This window comes from Centruroides vittatus, unplaced genomic scaffold, assembly GCF_030686945.1.
Source record: "Centruroides vittatus isolate TY-2023 unplaced genomic scaffold, ASM3068694v2 contig_1035, whole genome shotgun sequence".
Classification (NCBI taxonomy): domain Eukaryota; kingdom Metazoa; phylum Arthropoda; class Arachnida; order Scorpiones; family Buthidae; genus Centruroides; species Centruroides vittatus.
In genome coordinates, this window is record NW_027120673.1 from 2244558 (window position 1) to 2266943 (window position 22386).

Consider the following 22386-nt stretch of genomic DNA (forward strand, 5'->3'; position numbering starts at 1 on the left):
ATGGTATTTCACAAAAACATTTGGTTAACTCAATCTAGTAGTATCTTTGTATATTATTATTCAATAATAACAATAACAAATACATGCATTAAAAAAATATATATATTAATTCACTTATCTGCCTGTTTATATGTACATTGGATATATAAATTATCTATCATATAAGAAGACTACTTTGTCACATACTGCTTGATGAAATAATCAATTCTGTCTAAATTAACCTAACAGCTGGTGGTATATGAAAAAAGTAATAATAAGAGAAATACTTAAATATGCAACTCTTACAGATATATCCCAACCTGATTTCACAGGAGTATGTCAGATACACCATACCCTTGCAGATGTACAAAGAACTTTCAAAGAATTAAAAATAATATTTTGTAATCATGAGTTCAATCTTGAGTTAAATTTACAAGAAGTTCTTTATGTTCTAACCATGAGATTTTTAACTAAGAATTTGGAATGAAAACATTTCTGTGTTAATATTTTGGTTACCCAAAATAAGTGTTAGAAATAAATAATATTTTAAACGTTTCTGACTTTTTGTTTCTGAAACATATATATGAATGAAGTGTTAATGATAATCCCTGTGGATAAAATAATTACTTTTGACCATTAGTGGTGTAGCCACTTATAAAATTCAAAGATACATTATAAAAATAAATATTTGTAAAAAGTAACTTATTTCAAACTATTACATTTTGTTAGTTTACAATGGAGTATTTAATTAACACTTACCAATGGTTCATTACTTTTAACTAACTGTACAATTTTAACTGTTTCCTCCTCTTCATCCACTTCATAGGGTACTTCTGGTAATATAGGTAAAAATTCTTTTCTTGCAACTTGGTCATGAGCAGTAATGAAAGCCTGCAATGATCACATCTTTATAAAGATATAATGGCAAAACCTTAATTATTCTCACAAATATTAAAATTTTAATCACAACATATTTAACTGACTATTTAAATTTTATGCAACAATTATAACTATCATATATACCAGATCCTAATTAAAATACCGCTGTTTAATGCTATCTGGCGAGATATTTGGAGGAAGAAAATTTTAATTTAAAGTTGGTCATTTTAGAATTAAACCCTCAAATTTATTGGTTTAAATGCAACCAAATCTGGTATAACAACATTTCATGACACACAGAAGACCAAAGCCTGTAAAGAAGTTAGTACCTAAACTCACTACTTTTGGTACTGCAAGCAACAAAAAAGTAGTTTTCTTTGCATAAGCATATATGTTGCTGCCAAGTTCTGAATATAAAAGTAGCCAACAACTTTTGAATGTCATTCTTATCCTAAAATAGCCATCACCTTGCCAAAATTTACATTTCTTATAAAGTTGTTTTATGAAAACAATGGTAATGATGCAGCTGCACTATGAGGATTTTGATGCAAAAATTTATGCCAAGGACCATTGACTTCACAAGCTCTTAGGAGAATGATCACTCAATTTGAAGAAACTGTATGTTTGGGAGTTCAACCCAGGTTAAGGCACAAACCTATCACTCTGCAAGTTGTTGAAAATGTCACCACAGCTGTTATTGAATAGTTAATAAATAATGTTGTAAGATTCAATAATACAATGTAGTGTTTCAACAGTTGGATATATCGTATAGTACAATATATAAGATACTAAGAAAGTTACTGCACTGTTACATGTAATGACCAGCCACAAGCAGCAGTTGCTTGACTGATTGACCATTGCACTGACCATTTTTTGCCAGAAAGGAAGTAGATATGCGATGACCATAGCAGCACTGTGATGAAAGTATGCCTCATTATACAACAATGAAGCACACTTTCATCTCAGTGAAAATAAACAACTGCCAATGTTGCATTTGTGTTACAGAAAACTCTCATATTTCCCATCATATTTTACCATTCTTGTCTAAAGTTACAGTCTGGTGTAGCTTCATAATCACATTTATCCTTGCAGCATTCTTCTTCCAACAAGATAGTCTCAATGGGTCTATGAGTTGCTCTGTGCTAGCCCAGAGATACAGAGAGATGTTCAACACTTTTGTCTTACTATGATACACACACCTTATGTCTCTGAGAACCAATATTTATTGTTTTACCAACGTTTTCAACCTGATCTACAGGTCATCGTCAGATGTTTTGAATTCTCTGGAACATTTTGATTTGGTTCAGGCTCAAACGATTTTGTGAAAAGAAATTCAAATTTTTATAACTGTTCGAATATCTTGTTGAAATATCAAATATAGTAAGACCCCTGCTTAACACGGGGATGCGTTCCTAGACAACAAAGTGCTAAACAAAACAGCGTTAAACAAGGTAATTTTAACAGAGTAAATAGGAATAGGGAACACGTGTCCAAAAATAAACAGATTTTACTTTAATTTTAAGTTATTTTTATATTAATTTGTATAATAATATATAACACATAAACATATATGCACACAGAAATGTGAAGTTCATTTTTTGTGATGAAGGTCCTGACTTTTCTGAAATTCTTGATTTTTTTTTCCAATAAAGTCGTGAAGTTTCATTTGTCACTTTTTTCTTTCCTTAAGCAAATATCGGTAGCAGAAGATCACATCGTCATCTTGCTTTTGCACTCCTTTCAAAATCTGGATCATTCACTACAATTTGATCAACAATTTCGGTTATCGTTATGAAACTTTTACTAAGAAAATATGTAGAAAAATTTTTTGGGTTTTTCATTTTCAGAATCTCTATTTTCCAGTTCTACATGAATTCCTTGTTCTGCCAGTTCTTGAAGGTCATCATTGGTAAGACTCTCTCCAGAAACCTGTGGTAACTCCTCAATATCCTGTTTGTCTACATCTCCTAGTCCTGATGTATCGATTAGGTTGACTTTGGTCAATCTAACGATACAGCAATAGGCTCTTCTTGTTGAGAATTCTTAAATACCTTCAGCCATAACTTCTTCCACACTTTGTTCGTGCATTTGTCACTTGTTCTTGCCAAGTGAAGCCGATATTGCCTATGGCATCCATGTTGTTATATTTTTTTCCAAAATCGCACTAAACAAACATAGATTTAAAGAAAGTGCACCTTTTTCTGATTGGTTCATGTTCGTAAATAATCGTATTATATACGAATCAATGAAATGAAATGCAGCGATAATTGAAATCACCGTAAGTTTTGAGCTTTTTTTTTAAGGCTTTGAGAAGACTGCGTTATATCGAATCAGCGTTAACAAATTTACAAATCATTTCAGTTTTTTACTGTGCCATCTATGGTAAGAAATGTAACTATTTTGGTACTAAAATATTTATTACACATAAAAAATCCCACTTCTTTCTAAGTATTTCTGTGAAAACCATATCATCTTGCTGTAAATAGTTTGTGAGTTATTAATTTTTTAAAATTTCTGTGACTTGAATCACCCTGTATATCTATATATACAGGTATGTAATAACAACCAAAATTTTGGGGAAATAGTGGGCTTCCCACTAGTCAATACTGTGAGAATCCAGGGGCTGTTTTTTTATACTTTTTATGGAAAAAAATGCTTCCCTTTTACAAGCCGTTTCTCACAGAGTTAGGAATGAGAAAACAGTGAATATTGACTTACCTGTCAACAAGTCCTTTCCTCCCTCACATCAATCCGTGAAATTATCACAATTATGTGAGAAAGTTGACACTTAACTTTCATCTAAGGAGAAAATCTAAAACAATTGAAGGAAATACAAACCTTCATTTAGTTTTCATTGGCTAGCTATGACACCTTTGATGTGTCATTGCTACCAAACAAACGGTCACCTGATCAGATTCCCACACTAAATACACATATAACAATAGCACACTTGATGAGTTGTTATACTTTTGCCATGCTAATTTTACTGTATCTGTTCACTACACCATAACATTCCACTGTGTTATCTATGGTGCTCTACCTCTGCTCATTTATGTACTCTTGCCGTGGAATTTTTATTGTATCTGATTACTATGCCTTAACATTCCACTTTGTTATGTATCGCATCTTTCTTCTGTTCATTTATGTATATGCCTTTTGTTTGTATTCCCTTTTTATATATTGTTCTTTTTACATTTGTATCAACTCCTCGTTTTGTAACTTGCTCTGTAACTGGGTTATGTTTATGCGGCACCCAGTATGTACTGTCAATGGTATGTTTTAATAAAATATAAGTCTAAGTCAAAGTCTAAGCACACTTGATGTTCAAGATGAACATCTCTAGAAGCCAAAAATTACAGCTCGTCCCGCCAAGTTTGATGACAACAGACATAAACTACTTCCATCTCGTCATATACTAAGTGAATCTTTTCTAAGTGGTCATAGTCAAAGTCAGTTTGCTACCCTCTGTGCACATAGAAGACTCCGCACTGGACACCAACTTTACTTCAATTTGACCCAAAGACATTGGCTCATCAGAGACATTCAACTAACGTAGAATTATGTACACTCTCTCTCTTGGTCTACGTGGACTTATATAGATAGTCCCCCGTTATCACTTGGCTGAACTTAGATTTAGTATAACTAATCGTTAATTTAGTCTTAGTCTTATCATGGTACCAAACATTATGTTACCTATGCCTGGCCTGTCCACATTTTGGTGTATCCGTTTATTGTACGCTTTTAGTTAGCTCATTAAATTGTTATTTTCATTGTTAACTTAATCCCATGTGGACTTATTTTGGTGCATAAAAACACCCTATTGACTTATCCATCATGCTCCCCCACTTGAAATTAGAAAAGCCCTCTCATAATTGCTATAAGCATGAAATTGCAAGTTAAGATGCGTTATTTCTTAACTTGCGTAAATCTTGATAGATAAGGGAAATTTTATGATTTCCCCATAAATAAACAGAAACAGCAATCCAGTGACAACGTGAATAGATCTCACCAATTCATCGCTGTTAAAAGAGGATGACAGTCTACCCTCGCTTCTCACAATACTGTCACTCTTAATACGATATCAGATGAGATTTCTGTAGCCACATGACTATTTTCCTTCAATGATCTCTCAATGTTACATTTTGTGATATCACTCATGACAATTCTAAAAAACCAATGAACATTTCCTCTACTGCTCTGCCCAACAAACTATTGCTCGAAAGTTTGTTTACCAAATGATAAAAATCAGTGCTTATAGTTTCTTGCTATGACCTCTTGCAAGTTTTCTATTGACAAAGAATGAATTAAAAAGTGATATATGTATCACTAAAAATATTTTATATATTTACATGCATATTTTATACTTTCAAAATTTTATGAAATAATTATGATATTGTTATATGTATGATAATTATTCAAAAATGTTTAGACTGAAGATTGCAGTTTGCAGCTGAAATAAGGAACATAACTATTTTACTGTGCAAGGACATTGCATGAAAAACCCAGTATGTTGGATAAGAAAGTCATTGAAGGGATCACCTATTTTTCTATACAGGGGTATGACATAGAGTGATGATGATTCAATGATTGATGATCAATGGTATAACTACAATAATCATATTAATTTAGTTTGATGTTACATCCAATCAATTAGCTGTGATATTGACTACTTTCCACTTTTCCTAACATAGCTCATAATATCATTGATGTAAATTTGATTGTGTTAGCTGTACTTTATTAGTCCAGAAAAGATTATTATTTCTTTCTAATTGGTAAAATATGTATTTAACTAAATATTTTTAATATATATTTTGATAATGATCTGTAATTTGACATAAATTTAAAATAACTCTTCATATAATAAGATCAACAAAATAAAAATCGGTTTATATTTAAAAATCAATACAAAAGGTTTTCTAGTGCTTTGGCATGACTTCCCATGATCAGAATTTATATTACATTACAGAAATTACATTAAAACCATGTCACAAATCCAAGAACTATATACAATTCTTACAAAGTAGTTACATCCTTAAAAATGTTTTAAATTCCTCATCACTACTTTACAAGATAAATTCTAAATATAAACCATTTTATTTTGTTGGTCTTAACATTAACTGAATTTTTGATTTTATTGTTTACTATAGAAATTAACAAAAAACATGGCATTCAAAATAATTTAGTAACTTATTGTATTTGGTAACTTCAGTTTTACATTACAAGTAATAAAAATATCCTTTAAATTTAGCTACCTCTAACTTATTTCAAGTATTTTTAAAATTATTTATTCATTATTTTAAAAAATTCTGTAATCAAATATTTCTAAAAATTTTCTTTTAAACTTGTTACATAAGATTAACTAATAAAAAAACAAACTTACTTTGAAATAGGGTCCACTCAATATTTCTTTTAATTCCTTTGCAGTATCATTGGGAATATCACTAATCTCTTCTAAAACCTGTCAAATTATTTTTTAGTTATGTTTTAGAAATTATTGAAAAAGATTTTTTATATCTAAAAAATATAGCAGATTGACTCTCTCAAACATAAAATAAATTAGACTATTTTTCAGAATACTAATTTTGAAAGAAAAAATAATATACAATGAGTTCAGAACTGAGTGGACAACAATCATACATGTTTTTTGTCAAAAACAACCAAAAAAGTCTAATCCCATTTCTCAATTGGACACACCATTCCTGATATATTTGTGCTTAAAGTTTTATGACATCACTTATGGCATAAAGAGAAAAATCAGAAATATCTCATAAAAAGAAATTATGAGGTATTTATTAACTTACATCAGTTATGCAAGTTAATAAATATCTCATAAAAGTGTTCCAAATTACCTCTGTCTACTGAGGAACAAGTGGCTGTTTGCCAAAATATGCTCCTTTGCTTGCATTGCAGAATGCCAAGTGTTATTGTTGTGAAGGGCTGCTGCATGGTGACTACTAGAGATCTTTCCAGGAATCTAGTGTCCATCTGTAAACATGTGCTTTAAAGTGCCCATCTTACAAAATCCACAGGAAACGAAAACCCCACCAGGGGTGTCAAATAGATACTTTGTTTGATGTTTCTAGTGGTGAAATTTCAAACAACCAGAAGTGACATCATAAAACTAGTGATGCAAACTCTCTGGAATGGTGTGTCCTATCACAAAATAGGACTAGACTGTTTTGATTGGTTTTCAACAAAGAATCATGTGGCATGACTATTATTTACTCAGTTCTAACTGTCTTATATAGTAAACTCTCAATAATGCATATTCCGAGGGAATCTGGAAAAAATTTCAATTATCAAAATGACTCAATTATTAAAAGTGACTAACAAAGAAACACATGTAAAAATTTAGAAGACAATACAGCTATATCCATAATGTATGTAATTTTTTTTCTTTGTCAATGAATGTAATGTCTGGTTTGTTGTAATGAATTATTTTGTCTATGACTATGACACGGTTAATATATATTTTGCAAGTTTCGTTTTCTATGTCCATCTGAGGTGTGTATTTATAGTACAATTCTTGAGTATGTAAATTTTATGTTTGTGGGCAAGCTTTTTTGATGTATTACATTTGCTATTTGGTTATGTCAATGTAGGTAATCTGTTTGTGTTAAAAGCTTGCAACTGGATGTGATGTGTTATATGGTTGCATGCATGATTTCACATTTTGTACAAGTGTTGTCTGTGAGTTGTGTCTTAAGATGTACTTTCTGTAATTTCTTGTATTTATTGAGTGGAGCTCTTTATAAGTCAGAAAATGTTTTGTTTTGATGAAAGTTTAAAACAACTGTGTGACCACTAAACATGAAGCTCTAGAAACTCAACAAGACCAATGTTGTAACAAAACTGAAACTTTGAAATTCAATCTGTGGGCTAAATATTTGAGGTCAAAGAGTGCCATGTAAAGTCTGCAACTGCAAGCTGGTCACATGCTACACATAAACAGTGTTACTACTGCTGCCAATTTACATTGATCTCTATGACAATATTTTATTTTGACCTTTATGATGTGAGTTTGACATGAAATTGACAGAATATTAACACATTATATTTTGTGCAATATTTCATTTAAAATATGAAACATATTGTTTTAGGATTTGTAACTTTTAGTATTCCCTAGAATTAATTTCTTAATGTATTTCTCACCTCTACTTTTTAAAATTTGTATTGTTTCCAACTTTATTACACTCTTAACAATTTAAATACATATTCATAATTCTTATATATCAATGATAATATATTCATGTAAGTTTATCAGCAATTTACAACCAGTCTATTTTAACATTAAAAAAAGTGTGTAAATAACTGTCAAACAAACTTTTAATAAAAAAAACAACAAAAATATCTGAATTTATAAACTGTACTGTTTTAAGATTTATAAAATTTTAACAATGAGATTTATTTTGAAAAGAAGAAGAAGAAAAAAATACACATTTAACATAAAGCTAAAATTTTATTAAAAACATATATTTTAGCAATATAAATTTACCTCCTCTGTAATACCAATAACATTTTGACTAGAAGGTTGAATATCCCTGCCATCTTGATTGATAATTTTATTATGTACCTAAAAACAAACAAATTATTTAAAATATTTTTAAAACTAATTAGATATAAATAATAAATTTTCAAATAAAAATAATAATATTGACTGTGATAATAATTGTGGATAAAGACAATCAATACAAATTTGTAATGTTTTCATTTTTCTAATATCAAAAATGGTTTTATCAAAGCTACTTTGCCTGTCTATAATGAATTCAATTGATGAAAGAAAATATTCAATACAATAAATATAAATTAAAATGGAATTATTTATGCATTATTGTTTACAAATCTTACAAAACTGTACCCTTATGTTTATATAGGATATGAAGCAAGATTGCCATAAGTACAAGAAAGGGATATTCCCTCATTGATCCTCTTTTTGTTCCATAGTGAATTTAATGAATGGGTAAACAAACTAGTAATTCTACAAAATCTATAAGACAGAATACAATAATTATGTATTCTGTCTCATGTAATTAGTGCATTGTCTATATGACAAATTCAGAATCAGATAATTTATGGTAACACTACCAGATAAGAATGTAAAAACCTGTATCCTGAATATTCTAGATACTTACTCCTTTTCTACAAAAAATATAATAATTTGTATTTTTTTTGTAGAAAAGGAGTAAATAATTGTATGTTCCTTACAGTGATACAACCAAAAAAAAAAAACTTCCAAAAACCATAATATATATTATGACAAACTAAAATTAAATAAATATAAAAGAACATTGGAACTGTTGAGGATCATGTTATATCAGACTATCATCAAAGTTAGTTATCCTGTTATTTGTATCAGTTTAAAAACATTAAGAATGATATAAAGAAGTATAACTGTACTTATTAAGTTTAATTTTACATTGTAATATATATATATATTTAAATATCAAAGTTATAACTACTAATGAGTTGGCACTATTAATGTTGTTTGTTGTCATTGTAGACATCAAACAGTATATCATTCTAATAATCTTGTAGTTATAAAAATCATGCCACTACAAAAAGAGAACAACAACCACTTAGTAATTCCTGCAGCACATAATACACAGATTATGAAATGTTTGAAATTACTATGAACAATATACATAACTTTAGTTACATACACAGTGACAATGATGGCCAAAAGTCTTGCACTAATAATCTGAAAATCAAATTTCTGTTTCAACTCAACTTAAACAATATGTTTCAGGAGGTACAGTAGAGCGTCGTTTATCCGAAAGCCGGTTAACCGAAACATTGGTTATCCAAAAGCTTTCCAGTCGAACTGTGTCGTGCTGAATCGAACGTTTTTGATACTAGATTAACTTCTAAAGTATAATTTTTTTGTTTTTATATTTTTCAATATATTTATTGTTTGTACAAAATAAAAAAATAATTTTTAACAATACAACAGCCTCGATTATTATTATAAAAATTTTTGTTAGGCTTAAAATTGACGAAAATTCAACACAAAGCGACACACAACGGAGAAAAGTTTCAACATTGGATAGGTTAATATATTTTTTCGTACATAATCGGTTATCTGAAAAAATAAGTTATCTGAACAACCCCAGTCCCCAATTGATTTGGATAAACGATGCTCTACTGTATATGTATATTTAAGATCAATATATGTCCAAAAGCCAATCAATATATGTCAATGAAATATGAAACTAAACTTTTTAATACTTTCTTAACTCTGTATGGTTGGCTCTGTCACAACACTGAAGAATTGGCATTGGAAGATAATTGAAAATTTTGATTATTTGTATGGACAAACAAAATGTTTGATGATTATGATGATGATAAAAGAAGTATGTTGCACCAAATAAAACTTTGAACTGTAAAAATATAAATATGTCAGTAATTGGACTCTATTAATTACATTAAAACAATAAATATAATCAGAGAGATATGTAAGAAAAGGATTGATTCCCAGATGACCTGTAAAATTTTGGTGTCAATTTGAAAACACAAATGAAATGAGAGGTAAATCAACTGTCCATCAATACAGGCTTATGGACAGTATCTAGTAGAGAATTTTTAAAAAATCTGAGTCAAATGAACAGATAAGAAAGAGTTGCATTTCAACTTCTAAATGAAAGAGTTGTGTCTATCCTTGTCGTTGCCCTTAGACTAAAAAGTTCAACTGCCCAACAACCGTTCCCAGTGATTAAATCAAATTCTCTCAACATACAGAAAGAGACCATCTTCTAATAGAAAAATCTTCCAATTTCAAATCACTGGAGGGAAGTGGCTAAAAGTTGCTTCCATTTCCAGTTCCCAAAAATCCTCTGTGCTGAATTGCAATCAGAACAATTCCTTTGGAACCACTCCAAAGGACTCTGATATTTATTAACCTTTCATTCGCTTTCCAAACTCTCACTATTCTCTCTGGAAAAGTTAACCAGCCCACAAACTTGCATGTGTTATGCATTGGAAAGAATGCAATGTAAGAAAAGTACACAGAATTTTTTGAGTAAGTAACTTGTTTTAGCAAAGAAATTCAAAAGCTCCTATCTCCTTTTTGCAATAGTCAGATACTTCTTTCAAAAAACCCTCACATATGTGTTTCAAGTTAGTCAGTTCTGAAAAAAAAACTGGATGGTGTCAAACATACTGACATTTCACAACATTCTTTAAGCCAATCAATGATGTGACTAAATGAACTACCATCATGTATCAAATAATAAAATAAACAATTTTAGTAAGCAAAATGAATGACTTATATTTGCATACTTAAAATTTTATGCTGCTATGCAATATATCAATATTTAGAAAATATGAAAGAGAAATATCAAATATAAAATCAAAATTGGAAAAACATGCCAATAACTCACACATCAACACCTTTACTTCCTAGCAACACTTAATTAAACAGTCACATTTGACCTTATTAATAATTTTGCTCAGTCAATAACCTGAAGAAACTATTAGTGAGGCTGGAAAATCTGAGTATTAAGAATAAAACTTATTCTTGTTACTCAAAATTGGCTCATTTGCTGTCATGTGAGCTCATAAGGATCACATCCAAGCCCTTTCAGTATTCAAATACCTAGCACAAGGTTCTCAGGAACAAGAAATTTTTAAAATCAAATAGTTTCCAAGTCTTGCATTTTACTCCCATCTTTATTCAGAATAATTTTGGATCAATTTGAATTAAACCTTGTAATAAAATGTTATTTAAGTAATTTTTTTATAAAAGCAACTGTAACATTTATCTCATATATTTCAAAAATAAAAAAATATTGAAGCCTGTTCAAAAGAAAAACCAAAACAATAAATTTTCAGACCATGCAATTCTGGTTTACACATGCTTTATTGTATTGTGTAAATTGAGTTAAAATAAAAAAATTTATTTTCAGATTACTGGTCCAAGACTTTTGTCAATGACTATATTTTTGTTCATAGCAATTCTTTTAACTGCTACTGTTATTTACAATGATTTATATGAAGTCAGATATGATATGATTTATGTACTTTCAAAATGACTGTAAAAATTTTTATGCAATTATTTCAGCTATTTGTGGTCATGGTTACAGTCTAAATAATCATCTAATTAATATATATATTCTTATATATTAATATAAATTATATATATATAATTTCATCTTAAAATTTAATCGTAATAGATTTTCATTAAAAAAAATCAAATATAATAATTTTAAAGTATTTTAATGAAATTTTCTTTATAACACTGACAATTACAAACTAAAACTAATTTTTTAATATAGATTATGTATACAAAATAAAATTGTGAAAATTAATGAACTTACAAATACTAAGGCTTGGAAAGATCTACTCTGAAGAAGATTATACAGGAAACTCCTTTCATCATCCCCACCTTCTACTTTATTACATACTTGTTCAAGTGAAGATAATAGTCTCTGTACAACTATAAAATGCAAATAAATAAATATAAATGTAATAAAAAATTTTTTTACAATATCAACAATTGATTTATATTATATAAGCTGGCTAAAATTACATATAAAATACAATTTTTATGTTTTAGAATCAGTTAACATATCAAGTTCTTTGCCTATAGCTTATACCCAATAATTATTTCAATTTGTTTCTTGAAATGCATTTGTTTTGTCAGAATAGTGTACATCACTATACCAATTTGATATTTTACATTTCCTCATTACAGAAAAATAATAAGAATTATGTCAAAATAACAGTAAATGTAAGCCCAATTTTGACAAAATAACTAAATCTTTCATAAAATATTTCAACTGGAAAATTACTATTTGACTGATCATTAATCTCATATAATGATTTTTCTTTTTTAATTAAAACTTTTTAACATTGATTGATTTGTATTTCTTATTTGAAAATTATTAGATAAAATATACAATTAGACCTAGTTCAGCATGGTAACTATAAAAAATAACTTAACACCAATTTTAAACAATTTATTTGTAACGTTTTTTTCTATAATCATGATAAAACAAAAATGTTGTGAGAACCAGACTCAATGAACAAAAGTTTAATCAAAATAAAAAAGGAAAATTTTATCAATATGAGGAAAATAAAAAAGGAAAATTTTATCAATATGAGGAAAATAAAAAAGGAAAATTTTATCAATATCAGTTTGATTGTTCGAAAATCGTTTAAAAAGACATGAAGGCTTGAGGAAGGTCACAGTAGAGTGTCCGAAAACGTTTGCCATGCAAATATAATTCGTTTGCACCGGTTATTAGGTTTTGACTGGAAGTTTTATCAATATGATGTTGTTGGCAGTGATAATTGTCAGATAAGGAAAGTGTTCATCCTTACATGTTCTCAGCATTGAAAGAAACACTTTCCCGTGACCTCCGGACCTTCTGGCTGTATTCTGCCATTCTAAAATAACGAATGAATGGCCAATTCAGACAGTCATCGCCAGTTCCTCCTATAGTTAAAATCGTCATGGTATCATCTCCTTTGACAACAGAATATCATCAACTCCAGCTATGGCCATGTCCTCAGTTTAAATTTAGAAAAATTTCTACTGCTGTAACAGATAGATAATTCCACGCCTGTCTTCAAAGTGTTCCTGGTGTGCCCAGAACTCTTGTGTGTAAATCTTCTTAAAAGATGTCATCTCGTCTATAAGCAGCTCTCTTCTAACTCCACGTATTTATAACAACATATGATTTAATGTAACCTCTCTCTCTCTCACACAAAAAGCAATGGTGTCCATATCTGTTTTGTCTCACTATAGATAGAATGTATTTTCTTTAAATAAACAGGTGATGCATCAAGCCCAATCTTATACGGCAGTTAGTTTGGCTTTATACTATGAATCAGGTTTTGAGAGATGTTTATATATACAGGGTGTTTCAAAACTATATGTCAGAAATCTAAAGGCAGATAGAGGAGACCCAAATAAGCAGATTTCGTAAATGAATGTGGGTGTGGAAATGCAGTGAGAGGGCGCTGTTGAGTTCGGTGAATGAAAGTGAATCGCTGGCTTGAATCGTCATTCCCCACATGGATTTTAAGCATCGTGCATTTCATGTATGGGGCTATGCAAGGAAATGGAGCGGCTGCTCACTTCAGCAGGATCGTCAGGAATCACCTGGATGCTGTCTACGGCCAGCATTGGATAGGACGGGGTGGACCTGTTCCTTGGTCACCTCACTTCCCAGATTTGATGTGCTTGGATTTCTTCTTTTTAGGTCACATTAAGAGCATGGTATACGATAGTTCCATAACATCTGAAGAAGATCTGGTTGCCTGATTGTCTCTTGCTGCTGGAAATGTACATGACATGCCTGATGTTTTTACTAATGTACGCCAATCCATGCGCTGCCGCTGTGAATCTTGTATTGCTGTTGGTGGTCGCTTTTTCGAACAGCTATTATAAACTTCTTGATAAATAAATTGTTGCTTTCCATTGTCTTGACTTGTCTTTTCACTTACCTGTTGTGATACTGCCTTACATGCTAGCACTTCAATGCTGCATTTCCAGACCCACATTCATTTATGAAATCTGCTTATTTAGGTCCCCTCTATCTGCCTTTACATTTCTGACATATAGTTTTGAAACACCCTGTATACACGATGCCCAGAGTATGTGATGGCCTGCTGAATGCATTGTGTGAGAATTTACAGAATGAGGGTACTGTAAGTGACCGACGATGGTTATATCATAGTTAAATATACCTGGAAGAGGAGATTGGACCAGAGGTCTTGGTAGTGTAATTGGCAATGCATCTGCATAGCAGGCAAGAGTTGCAGGTTAAAGTCCCACTCAGGGCAAATTCTTTTCTTCCAGAATATTCTAAAATTATTTAATTAAATTATAATGATTAAAGTTAATACGAGATGGCACCTAATGCCTCCCTCTAGCACGAATTAATTAGTAATTAAAATTATAATCACTGGAAAATAGCCAAATAATTTTAGAAAAAATATTTGGTACCATGCAATTCTGGTTTACACAAGTTTTAGTGTATATTTTATTCAGCCCATATAAAAAGAGCTATGGAAAGGAAAGCTGGTAGGATTTACCATTTGTATTGAATATATACAATAGCTATTTTTTATGCAGCTGCAACATCAATATTATCATTTAAACTATAATCCACAGCACAGTTATTGTATAGTAAATTATATCATACGCAAACCCAGTGCACACTGTGTACGTGTACAATTGAAATTAATAAATAATTATATTGATATAAGATTTATGTTATTGTCCTTATTTTCCACTTATGTCATTTGGAACAGCACATTAATGCTAGGATTTATCAGCTGAGCCAAAACAATTGTGTAGTAAAGAAACCTTACAATAAGGCTTGTGCCAGCCACATTTGTACTGTTTTCATGCTTCATAAAAAGTTCCATTTTACCTCACTCATTAATATTACCATCTTCCTCTTATTTAAAAACGTAGAATGGAATTCATGCTAACACACTTACTTGAGAGAAAAAGAATAAGTCAACAGAAAACGGCATTAAAGAGCTTTTTTTTAATTCCTTTGCTAGCGCTTTCGATGTTGATATAAATATTGTCATCAGGCAACTGAAATGGAACACTCTTTTAGAACAAAACTTTTGAAGTACAGAATTGGAACAATGTTAATTGAACAGAATACAAACTTTTAACATAAAATTTTTGAAAATATTTTTAAAATGATGTATTATCTACGTGCATGTGCATAGAGATGCAGATGTGGAGACAAGCAGTCAGTTATTATTATTTATACATTTATATGAATTAAGCCAAATTTCAGGCAACTCAAGGGTAGAGGAGTTGTACGAGTCCAATAGGGTGGTGAAGAGAGACTCCCAAATAAAGAAAGCGCCTTTCACCACAGCTCCCAAGTAAAATGGAGCGGTCCCAAAGTGGGGTGTGGCTATGCTGTACAACGATTTTGAACAATTCAGTGTCACAACTTCCCACACCACAGAATGCTGGTGTTCTGCTAATTGAGAGGACAGCATTCTGGTGGTAGCCCCTATGTAGCAGGTGTGTGTTCCAGTTGTATTTTCTAATGAATATACACCCGACTTTTCCAAGTGCGAAAGCACAACTCATTGCATAAAAGTCTCTGTAAAGTAGGGTGCAGTGAGATAGGTAAATACAAAGAGTTTTGTCTGAAGATACGAGATATATGAGCAGACAGGCACCCACAATATAGTAAAGAAGACTGGACTAGAGTCCATTCCTTTGGGTTCCACAAGCTGGTGGTGGGGAAGAGTGACCTTTTGGCAAGGGAAGAGTCCCTGTATTTGGCAATACCGTAGCCTGCTGCACATACTGCTGACCGGATGGAATCAAGCTCAATATTGGTAATAGCTTGAGTAGAAGAAATTAGGAATGCCCTTCTAATAAGGGAAGCTATGGCTGCATTGACATATTGTGAAGGTTGAAATGCTGTGGCAGGGATTATACTCTTTAACGCCGTTTTCTGTTCACTTATTCTTTTTCCACTTGTTAGACTTCACTGCTTCCACACACTTCTTGAATGCCAGGGTTAATAAGTAAATATTATATTTATTGGGTTAAACAAAGTTTTTTCAGATTTTTAACAGGTCTAGTTACTTAACATAGATGTGTGATTTAATTACAACAGTTGTAAACTTTAACACATTATTGCTAATTTGAAATTGCATTATTTGTTAAGAAGCTTATTTTATGCTTTAAGCACATTTTTTCACTATGCATGCAGTTCAAACTTTGAAGCATACAAAATTAGAATAACTTGAAGTACAAGATACCACTGTATCTTATTGTGAAAAAGAAACCTAAAGTATTGTTTTAATTGTTTTAATAATTACAGCAATAAAATAATTAATAAATAAATTATGTGTAAATTATACTTTCTGAAAACTATTACAATAAACAAGAAATTATTTAAAAAATCTTCAATATTACTGTAAATCATAACTTCTACCACATATGTATTTTATTTCAAATACAATGATGTTTGTCATTTCGTCTAATAATAAATTCAGCAAAGAAACAAGTATTTTTTTTAATATAGTACAAAATTATAAAACAAATTTTAATAAAATATATAGTGAAATGTAATATTTACTTAATAATCATACATTTAATAATTATACATTTTTAAAAAAACATATAATAACCTTAAACAAATAGCTTATCTGATCATGTCTAAATGAAAAGGTCTTATGATATCAGAACAAGATGGAATCAAACTTAATTATTCAAATACAACTTTTATTAATATGGGAATGCATTTTGGGAATACAGACTCCTCATCAGCCCATTTAAAGATTCAACATAGAATAGTAAACACAATAAATATCTAAAATATTGTAACAAAACACAGTTTACAGATGATATAAATAACACAGTATATAATTATATAAAATACTAAATTAAAACTAACTAAAATTGTACAATACAATAATAAAAACAATCAATGGTTGTTGTTAGAACTGACAACTGTTGTCTTCATAAAACATAATATTGGTTTTTACTCAATTTAATTTTTCTATTAGTTATCTTTATGTTTAAATAAGTAAGCTTCGATATTAACCTTTTTTTACATTATGTTGTACAGACTGTGTCACAATTTTATACTATTAATAGAAATTTAGAGGATATAAGTTTAGACAATACTATAACTGTGATATTGATGATTACACTAATGATATATTACATAAATGGGCTGAAGAGGGAGTCTGTGTACCCAAAATGCATTCCCATACAGTGGGTGATTGGTTAATGAACACAATCCATTCCAAGACTTTGTTCGCTATCCAAATTGTTTGTTAACCTATTATCGATTTACCATAGGTTTTTATGGGAATTTGATTAATTTGTTCTGGAGACCCCAAAAAATAAAAAAAATATTACTTTCTTACTATGTTTATTTATATGTAATAATAAAAATACATATACACACAGTCTTGTATTTTTATTAGTCATGTTTTTTCTGTTTGTAAGGTTTAAAGAATCTGTCTAATGTCGATTGCTTTTCGCTCTTCTTCAGGATTTTTCAGAAGTAATTAATAGCATTGTAATTGTAGAGATCCCTAAGCCTATTAACCTCAATCTGATTTGGATGCCATTCTAAGACCATTGTTTTGATATCCTCCCACTTCATCAAAAGATCTTTAATAGCAGATATTGGCATTAATCCTCTTTTTCAAAAGAAAACATATCTCACCAAGTTTCTTGGTGTTCTTCATTCAAGAGTTCTTGGTATTCTTCTGTCATCAGATCCGTTTCAGGTTCCATTATGAGCTCTTCAATGTTCTTTATTTCTCAGATGTGATTTTTGTTATTCCTTTAGCTGCTTGAATCTTCTTGATTATACTGTATCTTTCTTAGATAAGATTGAACTGCGGCCTACTGTAGACCTGTTCAAGCCATACTACCCAGCAACATCAGACATCTTCTGCCCACTCTTTACCTTTGCTATTATACTCTCTCCTTTTAAAAATAAAAACCGATGCAAAACTTAACAAGTGCCCACCCGACGGACTCACAAATACTATAAAAGAATTGTTTCTGTCAGAAAAATAAAAGGCTGGAATTACAAGGGACAGACAGTTTCAAAGTTCGGAGGAATACTATCTGATCAGTATATACCGGGTTGGGCATCAATGTCGATGTCTCCCGCGCTCCAAAAAGTTTCGAATTGTTGCCCGAAGACAAGGGAAGGCCAATTGGTATTCATTGTTTTATGTCGCTTCTTCTTGTGTTTGTTCTGTGAGGTGTTCGTTGTCTGAACATAAAAATCTTTCGCAAAAGTGTTCGTTATCTGATTTGTTTGTTAACCGATCACCCACTGTATTTGAATAATTAAGTCTGGTTCCATCTTGTTCTGATGTGATAAGCCTTTTCATTTAGCTATGATCTGATAGGCTGTTTGTATAATGTGTATTTGGGCTAGAAGCACACTGAATTTAGTATAATAACCTGATAATGATCTCTGAAAAGCCCTGGTCACACTATGTGATTTCCAGCTGCACAGGCGACCGCAACTGCAACAAGCGCGAGTCACGCGTGTCTTCTCGTGGTCACACATTGTTCATTGACGTTGCAACTCGGAAACACCTGACCCTATAATAAACCAATAAAATTACAGTAGCTTGTTTTTGTCTACTTTCGTGAGTTTACCGACATTTTACGTTCTACTTCAGAGTATTTACAGAATTTTAGCTACTTTTCTTATTAAAATAGCAAGCAGTTCCTTTTCTGGAATGAATAAAAGAAAAAAGGCAATAATTTTGTTAGAGCTGGCGAGAATATACGAAGAGAAAAAAAGGGAAAACGTTCATGCTGGGTTAAAACTTGGCAAAATGAAAATCAATGGGCTAAACAATCGTGCTTTTACCAGCTGATGAATGAATTAAGGCTTTTGGATGCCAAAGGTTATAGGGGATATAACCGTATAAATATAATTTAGGCGAAATGTTTCGTAGTTTGGCATACCAATTTAGAGTGGCCCATAATTCGATATCGGTCATTATCCCAGAAGTTTTGGATGGTATTTATCAATCTTATAAACGTGAATATTTGAGGGTAAGTGTTGTTTAGAGGAAAGCTTGAATGATTTAATTCATTTATAATCGATATATTTTTTCTTTTTTATATAAGCATTTATTTTATTCAATTGTAATCAAACTTTTTAAATCAAATCTAACAATAACTTTTATAAATTCAGATTTGATTTATATCAAATATAGCATTTAAATGTACTGAAACTGAGTTAATACAAATGTTATAATCAAGATATGTTGACAAATATACAACACAAAGTATGACGTGGCACAAAGACATTTTCTGATTGGATGCGTGTTTGCAACTGTCGCGAGTAGAACAAACTTTTTGTTTCTAGTTGCGGTTGCAGTCATGCCGGTTTTCGAAGGGGGATTACTAGTTAATGGGGACAGCCGTTGTGGTTGCAGTCGCCCGCGCGGCTGGAAATTGCATAATATGACCAGGGCTAAAGTGATCAAAAATGCTTGTTTTTTCCAATAAATGTAGCTGTTGGAACCAATACAGAAGGTATCTGAGTATTTAAGGTATTTTCCAGCTTCTGAAGTGTTTTTTTACTTAATAATCCTTGATAATTTGTGCAATGGTACACACAACATGCAAAGTAAACATAATTATGAATTAGGTATGTCCGTATATGCTCTCTGAATTTTATATTAAAGACAGCACCTAGCAATCTATCCTACTACAGTAACCATACTTATAATACTACTAGGAGCTGTTTTCATTTCATATAATAAAGTGACACTGTTGATGTCATATGCAAAGACCCCACAGAAAACAAGGATGGTTGTGACAGCTTCATATCAACCTGGCAGACAGTCCTTGACTTATGATGGCAAAAGCTATTGTAATAATAAAAATATTTTAAAGTCTACCAAGCAGTTGCAATTGTTAATGGCATGATGAAATTATTAAATGTTAAATATAATTTGAATATGAAAGTGTGCTTCACATTTACAGAGAGTGACAGTGTTGTCTGTGATGTCATAGATCATGAGTGGCAAACCTTATTGAGCTTGTGTGCCATATAGTAAGCATACTTATAAGATAATTGAGATTCCAGGGTTTTGTTTAAGCAAGAAAGGAAGAAATCATCACAAAGGCATTAATTAAATCGGCAATGGGTGGCAAAATAGCAAAGTCTACATGTAATTAATGCCTTTGATAATTTCTTCCTTAATAATTGATAATTTCTTCCTTTCTTGCTTAAGCATACTTAGCTTTAAAGATGTTTATGCATGACAAAGTTTTAAACTTTGAATAACAATATTTAAAGAAATTAAAGGAATATGCTTTAATTAGAATAAATATAAAAAAGCTGATTGAAAAAAGGATGATCGAGTAATAAACTGAAAGGATGATTGAAAAAGTCATATGATAAATCGAAATCGTATGATATGTTACGTGCCAGATGATTTCTCCTTATGTGCCACTTTGGGCACGCTTGACATAGGTTTGCCACCCCTGTCATAGATTGTAATTAAACTAGATTTATAAAATGTGCCTACTGTCACAAGTGCTTATATATGCACTATTTATGGATCAAAACCAATTATTATTTCTGTACCACTTCTCTCTTTCCTGAGTAAAGAATATTAATATTAATGTAATTGCCAAAAACAATTACTATTGAGAATCTACTAGAAGCTACTGTCCTGACTGAGATAATAAAATAAGTTCATTGCATGAATTGACTTCTTTGATTTACTGGTTAGACTTTGTTTCTCAAGTTTTATTAAAATATTAATATAATTGTGGAAAATATTAAAAATAAACACATGGCCAACGTTATTTTACCTTTAGTAAATATAACGAGGGACAAAAAAAGCAAAGACAAAGGTTTTTTTGTGAATACTCTCTATTTTTACAATTTATATTTACTAAATTAATATAATTGTTTCATTAAAATATTAATGTAAGTACTTTTAAGGATATTGATAGAATTAATATAATGTGACTACTGGGAAACTATTTGTAATATTAAAATATCAACCATAGTTAAATTTTTAGTGAGTGATACAATATCATAACATGGATAACAAGCATGCTATCAACTTTCTCTTGCTGCTCATCTTTTTTCAAGCAATTTAATGCTAGTGTGAATTACATGTATTACATGTCTTCCATGCATAGTAGTTCCACATTCAATTAGTCATAACTTGCTCATTATAGCCCATAGAAAGAAATGGTTTGGGTGACTGGATTATTGTATCAAACTATGCCCCACTAATTTTGAAGTTTGGCACAAAGGTGCCAAACTTCAAAATCAGAAATTCGTCAACAATACTATATTATAATAATATTCTAATACAATTCTTTAAATTTTAGAACAGATTTATACTTTTCTACATGTGTTATTCTAGACCAGTGTTTCTCAACCTTTTTCCCCATTGCAGATTGGCAAAATTATGGATAATTTTACATGGAACTCTAATTGTGTGTGACTATAAATTATGCTTATTTATTACACTTATAAATGTTTATCTGTATGTAACTAGGGTTTCTCATATGAGATCCCAGTTGTTTTTTTAACCTAGGAAATATCCAGGGAAATTCTGCAAATTTCTTAAAAATTCACTTTTTTCTCATTTGTGTTAAGGTTGAGGAAATTTTCCAAATAGAAAGTATAATTAGCTCATAAACAGTCAGAATACATTTGTATTTATTAATTTTAAACCTACTTATTAATTTTTTTAAAATTTTTCCTCGTTATGGCATGTCACACACAAATGGTCAATAATGAATGCAAAGCTTATTTGTGGCAGACTCTGAAAATTCTTTACTTGTCAGAACCTGTAATATCTGGAATAATTGTGCTTATGCTGTCTTAATTTTTAACCATGCCCAGTAGCTTCAATAACTGTGTAACACCAGGTTGGACAAACTGGGCAAGGATACAAACGAGTACGAAGTCTGCAAGTATGAAGTTTTTCTTCATAAACCTGATTATTAAAGCCAAATGAATTGCTGAATTATCAGGCTATAAGCTGATGCCGCTATTAAAGCAGCCAAGGTAG

At 30.7% G+C, this 22386-nt stretch overlaps 2 protein-coding genes across 3 annotated transcripts in view; both read right to left on the reverse strand.

Annotated features, from left to right (window-relative positions):
- The window catches only part of LOC136969432 (patched domain-containing protein 3-like), a 330862-nt gene that overhangs the window by 243525 nt on the left and 64951 nt on the right, over window positions 1-22386 (reverse strand). The gene's annotated exons all lie outside the window — the stretch shown is intronic.
- Window positions 1-22386, reverse strand: part of metro (membrane palmitoylated protein 7-like protein metro) — an 82579-nt gene that overhangs the window by 27825 nt on the left and 32368 nt on the right. The window contains exons 4-7 of one of the 2 annotated variants that reach the window (XM_067263630.1): window positions 12171-12289; window positions 8354-8431; window positions 6239-6316; window positions 739-870 (exon numbers count right to left, since the gene is read on the reverse strand). In XM_067263630.1, the coding sequence (XP_067119731.1) occupies window positions 739-870; window positions 6239-6316; window positions 8354-8431; window positions 12171-12289 (407 nt within the window). The remainder of the gene's footprint in view (window positions 1-738; window positions 871-6238; window positions 6317-8353; window positions 8432-12170; window positions 12290-22386) is intronic. The other variant, XM_067263637.1, reaches the window with a different exon arrangement.